Source organism: Eucyclogobius newberryi, unplaced genomic scaffold, assembly GCF_026437365.1.
Source record: "Eucyclogobius newberryi isolate DKJ021-1_F unplaced genomic scaffold, fEucNew1.0.hap1 SCAF_3, whole genome shotgun sequence".
Lineage (NCBI taxonomy): Eukaryota > Metazoa > Chordata > Actinopteri > Gobiiformes > Gobiidae > Eucyclogobius > Eucyclogobius newberryi.
In genome coordinates this window covers 40025899-40033660 of record NW_027315945.1, presented here as the reverse complement: position 1 = coordinate 40033660, position 7762 = coordinate 40025899, and the positions used below count along the sequence as shown (strand labels likewise).

The window sequence follows — 7762 nt, the reverse complement described above, 5'->3', positions numbered from 1 at the left end:
CTTTCTTCACTTTCTTCACCTTCTTCACAGATGAAGCTCGTCCAGACGTTCTTCTTCTGCTGAAGTTCAAACTCATGGTTTTTGTTGTCGTTTTGTGAAACCTCAAACACAGATAAGAAGCTTCCAGGACTTTCCCCCATTTCATCAACACAACAGTGCAAACAACAGGAGCCGAATAAAAGCAGGTCCAGAACTGACCAGAACCAGAACCAGAACCAGGTCCAGGTCCAGAACCAGAACCAGAACCAGAACCAGGTCCAAGCCAGGTCCAGAACTGACCAGAACCATGCAGGTGCTCGGTGCTGTGCTGCTGCTGCTGCTCTGTGCACTGGGAGCTGCTCCTGTCAGAGGTGAGTCAAAACTACTCTTGTCATCTAAACTAGTATTCTGAACTCTTGTAAGTCATCTAAACTAGTATTCTGGACTCTTCTAAGTCATCTAAACTAGTATTCTGAACTCTTGTAAGTCATCTAAACTAGTATTCTGGACTCTTCTAAGTCATCTAAACTAGTATTCTGGACTCTTGTCATCTAAACTAGTATTCTGAACTCTTCTAAGTCATCTAAACTAGTATTCTGAACTCTTGTAAGTCATCTAAACTAGTATTCTGCACTCTTCTAAGTCATCTAAACTAGTATTCTGAACTCTTGTAAGTCATCTAAACTAGTATTCTGGACTCTTCTAAGTCATCTAAACTAGTATTCTGGACTCTTGTCATCTAAACTAGTATTCTGAACTCTTCTAAGTCATCTAAACTAGTATTCTGAACTCTTGTAAGTCATCTAAACTAGTATTCTGGACTCTTCTAAGTCATCTAAACTAGTATTCTGAACTCTTGTAAGTCATCTAAACTAGTATTCTGCACTCTTGTAAGTCATCTAAACTAGTATTCTGCACTCTTGTAAGTCATCTAAACTAGTATTCTGCACTCTTGTAAGTCATCTAAACTAGTATTCTGGACTCTTGTCATCTAAACTAGTATTCTGGACTCTTGTCATCTAAACTAGTATTCTGGACTCTTCTAAGTCATCTAAACTAGTATTCTGGACTCTTGTAAGTCATCTAAACTAGTATTCTGCACTCTTGTAAGTCATCTAAACTAGTATTCTGCACTCTTGTAAGTCATCTAAACTAGTATTCTGCACTCTTGTAAGTCATCTAAACTAGTATTCTGCACTCTTGTAAGTCATCTAAACTAGTATTCTGGACTCTTGTCATCTAAACTAGTATTCTGGACTCTTCTAAGTCATCTAAACTAGTATTCTGCACTCTTGTAAGTCATCTAAACTAGTATTCTGGACTCTTGTCATCTAAACTAGTATTCTGGACTCTTCTAAGTCATCTAAACTAGTATTCTGGACTCTTGTAAGTCATCTAAACTAGTATTCTGCACTCTTGTAAGTCATCTAAACTAGTATTCTGCACTCTTGTAAGTCATCTAAACTAGTATTCTGGACTCTTGTAAGTCATCTAAACTAGTATTCTGCACTCTTGTAAGTCATCTAAACTAGTATTCTGCACTCTTGTAAGTCATCTAAACTAGTATTCTTGTTTCAAGGTAGCTGTAGTTGGTCAGAGGAATGAGGTAAATGAAGAAATGTAATCTGAATACTTTTGATCAGGTGCAGTTCACGCTCTCGCCACAAGAGGCAAGAATGTTCAGAATCTTGTTTGCTTGTTCTCCTGGTGCCTGTGTGTTTACGTCCGGGGGCCCCTGTTTGCTTGTTCTCCTGGTGCCTGTGTGTTCACGTCCCGGGGGCCCCTGTTTGCTTGTTCTCCTGGTGCTGGTGGGTTTACGTCCCGGGGGGCCCTGTTTGCTTGTTCTTCTGGTGCCTGTGTGTTCACGTCCCGGGGGCCCCTGTTTGCTTGTTCTCCTGATGCCTGTGTGTTTACGTCCCGGGGGCCCCTGTTTGCTTGTTCTCCTGGTGCTGGTGGGTTTACGTCCCGGGGGGCCCTGTTTGCTTGTTCTTCTGGTGCCTGTGTGTTCACGTCCCGGGGGCCCCTGTTTGCTTGTTCTCCTGGTGCCTGTGTGTTCACGTCCCGGGGGCCCCTGTTTGCTTGTTCTCCTGGTGCCTGTGTGTTCACGTCCCGGGGGCCCCTGTTTGCTTGTTCTCCTGGTGCCTGTGTGTTCACGTCCCGGGGGCCCCTGTTTGCTTGTTCTCCTGGTGCCTGTGTGTTTACTTCCCGGGGGCCCCTGTTTGCTTGTTCTCCTGGTACCTGTGTGTTCACGTCCCGGGGGCCCCTGTTTGCTTGTTCTCCTGGTGCCTGTGTGTTTACTTCCCGGGGGCCCCTGTTTGCTTGTTCTCCTGGTGACGGAGTCTCTCTGCGTCTCAGGGCGGGACATGACGCAGGCGGAGCTCAGACAGCTCTACAATCGCAGGGTGACGGTGGCAGAGAAGATGGTGCGGCTGAAGCAGGGCGTGCCCAGCTGGATGCCAACCGTCTACGTCAACTCACACAGCGGCGTCAGGTCAGTGCCGCACCACACAATATAATATATAATATAATACAATATAATATAATATATAATATCATATCATATATTATAATATCTAATATAATATAATATATAATATAATATATAATATAATATAATATAATATAATATAATATAATATATAATATAATATATAATATATAATATAATATAATACAATATATAATATAATATAATATGATACAATATTATATAATGTCATATATTATAATATCTAATATAATATAGTGACCTCTGTCTCCTCAGAGTGACTCTGGAGGGAACGAACATCAAGTACTTGATCCACAAAGGACCAAAGAACAGTGACTCTTCATTCAAGACAATCATCACTGAAGCAGGACACATGGGCTCTGGATGGAAGGTAACTCTGACCCTCTGACCTTCTCTGACCCTCTGCATCTCTGACCCTCTGACCCTCTGACCTTCTCTGACCCTCTGCATCTCTGACCCTCTGACCCTCTGACCTTCTCTGACCCTCTGCATCTCTGACCCTCTGATCCTCTGACCCTCTCTGACCCTCTGACCTTCTCTGACCCTCTGCCTCTCTGAACCTCTGACCCTCTCTGACCCTCTGACCTTCTCTGACCCTCTGCCTCTCTGACCCTCTGACCCTCTCTGACCCTCTGACCTTCTCTGACCCTCTGACCCTCTTTGACCCTCTGACCCTCTCTGACCCTCTGACCCTCTGACCCTCTCTTTCTCTCTGCCTCTCTGACCCTCTCTGCCTCTCTGACCCTCTCTGACCCTCTGACCCTCTCTGACCCTCTGACCCTCTCTGACCCTCTGACCCTCTCTTTCTCTCTGCCTCTCTGACCCTCTCTGACCCTCTGACCCTCTGACCCCCTCTGACCCCCTCTGACCCTCTCTGACCCTCTCTGACCCTCTTCATATCTTTGTTTGCAGCTGAAGAACACGGTGAATTACAGCGGCAGAGTCACTGTACAAAACCTGATCAATGCTGCAGGAGGAGAATACACTTTTTATGATGAAAACTGTCATGAAGCAGCCAACGCCATGATGAACCTCTGAGGTCCTCCAGAGGTCCTCCCTGAGGTCCTCCAGAGTGCTCCCTGAGGTCCTCCCTGAGGTCCTCCAGAGGTCCTCCCTGAGGTCCTCCCTGAGGTTCTCCAGAGGTCCTCCCTGAGGTCCTCCCTGAGGTCCTCCAGAGTGCTCCCTGAGGTCCTCCCTGAGGTCCTCCAGAGTGCTCCCTGAGGTCCTCCTGAGTCCTCCAGAGTCCTCCTGAGTCTTCCAGAGTCCTCCTGAGTCCTCCAGAGTGCTCCCTGAGGTCCTCCTGAGTCCTCCAGAGTCCTCCTGAGTCTTCCTGAGTCCTCCTGAGTCCTCCAGAGTCCTCCAGAGTCCTCCAGAGTCCTCCCTGAGGTCCTCCTGAGGTCCTCCAGAGTGCTCCTGAGGTCCTCCAGAGTGCTCCTGAGGTCCTCCTGAGTCCTACCTGAGGTCCTCCTGAGTCCTCCCTGAGGTCCTCCAGAGTCCTACCTGAAGTCCTCCTGAGTCCTCCCTGAGGTCCTCCAGAGTGCTCCTGAGGTCCTCCTGAGTCCTACCTGAGGTCCTCCTGAGTCCTCCCTGAGGTCCTCCAGAGTCCTACCTGAGGTCCTCCAGAGTCCTCCCAGAGGTCCTCTGGAGCCCTCCAGAGTCCTCCAGAGAGCCCCCCCCCCCCCCCCCCCCGAGTACTTCAGAGCCCTCTAGAGCCCTCTAGAGCCCTCCAGGGTCCTCCAGAGTCCTCCAGAGTCCTCCAGAGCCCTCCAGAGTCCAGAGTCCTCCAGAGCCCTCCAGAGTCCAGAGTCCTCCAGAGCCCTCCAGAGTCCAGAGTCCTCCAGAGCCCTCCAGAGTCCTCCAGAGTCCTACAGAGTCCTCCAGCGTCCTCCAGAGTCCTCCAGATTCTGTATCTGTGGAAAATCCATAAATTACTCAAATCAGATAGAGTTGGTTTCTCCTTCTGTTTGATTTTGCACATTGAGCTGTAACGTCTTTGTGAAGGTTTGTGAGAAAATAAAGCATCAAACATGTGTGTAGCATGTGTTTCTGTGACTAGCAGGAAAATAGTCTCTGTTTGTGCCAGTCTGTGGTTGGGCTGCTGGAGCTGCTGGAGCATTAAAACAGGACTCATGAGTCTTTAAGGGGACCATATATTATAGTGACAAGTATTTACAACAGAAATAACCACACCACAAACACAGACTGCAGTGTAATGCACTCTAAAATGTCCAAAATAAAATAAATGAATCCGATTGCGGCGATACGAGCAAATCAGATGTGTGACAACGACTCAGGGATTATTCAAGTCAAAGGTTAAGAACAAAGAGTCATTCATGTGGGTGTGTTTATGTAACAGACAGGCTTTTACAAGAGAGGGGCGGGGACAGGCTGGGTCAGCGTCCTACCAGAGCCTCCCACCAGAGCCTCCTACCAGAGCCTCCCACTAGGGCCTCCTACCAGAGCCTCCTACCAGAGCCTCCTACAAGGGCCTCCTACCAGAGCCTCCTACCAGAGCCTCCTACCAGAGCCTCCTACAAGAGCCTCCCACCAGAGCCTCCTACAAGGGCCTCCTACCAGAGCCTCCTACCAGAGCCTCCCACCAGAGCCTCCTACCAGAGCCTCCCACCAGAGCCTCCCACTAGGGCCTCCTACCAGAGCCTCCTACAAGAGCCTCCCACCAGAGCCTCCTACCAGAGCCTCCTACCAGAGCCTCCCACCAGAGCCTCCCACTAGGGCCTCCTACCAGAGCCTCCCACTAGGGCCTCCTACCAGAGCCTCCTACAAGAGCCTCCCACCAGAGCCTCCTACCAGAGCCTCCTACCAGAGCCTCCCACCAGAGCCTCCTACCAGAGCCTCCCACCAGAGCCTCCCACTAGGGCCTCCTACCAGAGCCTCCTAACAGAGCCTCCCACCAGAGCCTCCTACCAGAGCCTCCTACAAGAGCCTCCCACCAGAGCCTCCCACTAGGGCCTCCTACTAGAGCCTCCTACCAGAGCCTCCTACCAGAGCCTCCTACCAGAGCCTCCCACCAGAGCCTCCTACCAGAGCCTCCTACCAGAGCCTCCCACTAGGGCCTCCTACCAGAGCCTCCTACCAGAGCCTCCTACAAGAGCCTCCCACCAGAGCCTCCTACCAGAGCCTCCTACCAGAGCCTCCCACCAGAGCCTCCTACCAGAGCCTCCTACCAGAGCCTCCCACGCCTGACCACAACCTCTGACCCCTGACCACACCCTCCCATTCCTGACCACACCCTCCCACGCCTGACCACACCCCCCACCCCTGACCACACCCTCCTACCCTTGACCACACCCTCCTACCCTTGACCACACCCTCCCACGCCTGACCACACCCTCCTGCGCCTATAAATTCTGTCCATAAAAACTATGAACAAAACCGGTGACAAAGCGCAGCCCTGAGGAGTCCCTCACGCACTGGGAACAGGTCTGACTTACAGCGCCCCCTCTGGTCATCCAGGGACCGGACAGCCCTGAGCAAAGGGCCCCGGACCCCGTACTCCCTGAGCACCCCCCAAAGAACACCCCGAGGGAAACGGTCCAAAGCCTTCTCCAGATCCACAAAGCACATGTGACATCCATGAGCCCTGGCGCCCCCTGGTGGAGAGTCTAGAGCTGGTCCAGTGTTGCACCACCAGGACCTAAACCTGCTCCTGAATCTGAGGTTCTATGGGTCAGATTCTCCTCCAGGACCTGGAACAGACCCTATGGGAGTCTGAGGAGTGTGATCCTCTGTAGGTGGAACACACCCTCCCCCTTCTTGACCAGAGGGGCCCCGCCCCGGTCTGCCAGTCCAGAGACACTGTCCCAACAACCTCAGTGACTTCATCTTGGGTGATGGACGAGTCCCTCTGAGTCTTCAGTCTCTGCTTCTTCAGAAGACGTGACAGTGGGATTAAAGACGTCCTCAAAGTCCTTCAACCGTCCGAGCACATCTCCAGTCGAGGTCAGAGGTCAGCAGGTCTCCACCTGCTTCTCCACCTGCTTCTCCACCTGCTTCTCCACCTGCTTCTCCACCTGCTTCTCCACCTGCACCGTAAACGTGTTGGTGAAGCACTGCTTCCTCCTCCTGAGGCGCCGGACGCTTTGCCAGACTTTCTTTGGGGCCGAACGATAGTCCTCCTCCATGGGCTCCTCAAACTCCTCCCCAAACTCCTCCCCAAACTCCTCCTCAAACTCCTCCTCAAACTCCTCCTCAAACTCCTCCCCAAACTCCTCCCCAAACTCCTCCCAGTCCCGGGTTTTTGCCTCTGCGACAGCACGAGCTGCTCCCGCTTGACCTGTCGATACCTGTCGATGACCTCAGGAGACCTACAGCCAGAGTGACCTGTAGGTCTCCTTCTTCAGTCTGACCACATCCCTCACTTCCGGTGTCCACTACCGGGGTCGGGGGTCACTGGAGACCATGTGACCACAGCTCCGAGCAGCCGCATCAACAATGAAGGTGGAGAACATGGTCCTCTCAGACTCAATGTCCCCAGCGTCCCCCGGGACATGGGAGGAGTCTCCTGGACGTGTGAGGCATGGATCTATTATAATATCTGGATAGGGTACGCCCCCTCTGCCTCTGGCTCCAAATTGAGTAGTGGCCACTCCGCAGAATGCAGCCTTTTGGTCGGACCATTTCAGGAGTTCGGCCTCTAAAATTACCAAACATGCTATATTGTTTTTAGTCTAAAAATAAAATAGAAGGAATTTCACTCTTCAACTGTTTCTAAAATACTTAAAAAATACATTTTTAACCTTCCGGTGAACGGTGTACGCGCACCGAGCGCGCACGTGACCCTCGTGAACGAGCCTCAGGAGAACACGTGACGGAAACTAAACACAAACAGAAGAAAGAGACGAGACCACGATACACGTAAGTTGTGTTTGTATGTCATTCCTCACGTTTCACACATCGTTCCATGAATTCATTATATGAAGTGTAAAACAACAATTACACAGTTAACACAAGTTAACACAAGTTAACACGAGCTAACGTAAGCTAAAGTTTAGCTAAAGTTTAGCTACACAAAGATGCAATAACACGTCGTGATGGCTCGTGCTTCTGCAAATAAATAACTAATTATTTCTCTTACTAAATGTTCTATTAGACAAGAGGTTATGCACAGATCAAGGAAAACTAGAGAAAGAAGGGAAATAAAGTGATGTTTGTATTATGTGCTATAAAACACAACCAATAATTCAAATATAACCTGCTGAAATGGGTCATATCTTACATATATAAATGTAAAGGTGTTTAAAAGTGACAGTCCTG

The 7762-nt window shown here is 50.0% G+C and overlaps 1 protein-coding gene across 1 annotated transcript; it reads left to right on the top strand.

The window, feature by feature from the left end:
- The first annotated feature begins 286 nt into the window (after positions 1-286).
- On the top strand, positions 287-4424 carry LOC140373789 (uncharacterized). Its single transcript, XM_072460442.1, has 5 exons — positions 287-350; positions 2335-2470; positions 2744-2858; positions 3401-3538; positions 4322-4424. Exons 1-4 carry the CDS (start codon positions 287-289, stop codon positions 3524-3526), a joined length of 441 nt encoding a protein of 146 aa, XP_072316543.1. The 3' UTR covers positions 3527-3538; positions 4322-4424.
- Positions 4425-7762: the final 3338 nt, after the last annotated feature.

Bases quoted from the DNA above. Each gene is read 5' to 3' on its own strand.
- LOC140373789 (XM_072460442.1), top strand. From the start codon at position 287: ATGCAGGTGCTCGGTGCTGTGCTGCTGCTGCTGCTCTGTGCACTGGGA. The intron at 2,471-2,743 runs GTCAGTGCCGCA...CTGTCTCCTCAG, and splicing joins AACTCACACAGCGGCGTCAG to AGTGACTCTGGAGGGAACGA. The intron at 2,859-3,400 runs GTAACTCTGACC...CTTTGTTTGCAG, and splicing joins ACATGGGCTCTGGATGGAAG to CTGAAGAACACGGTGAATTA.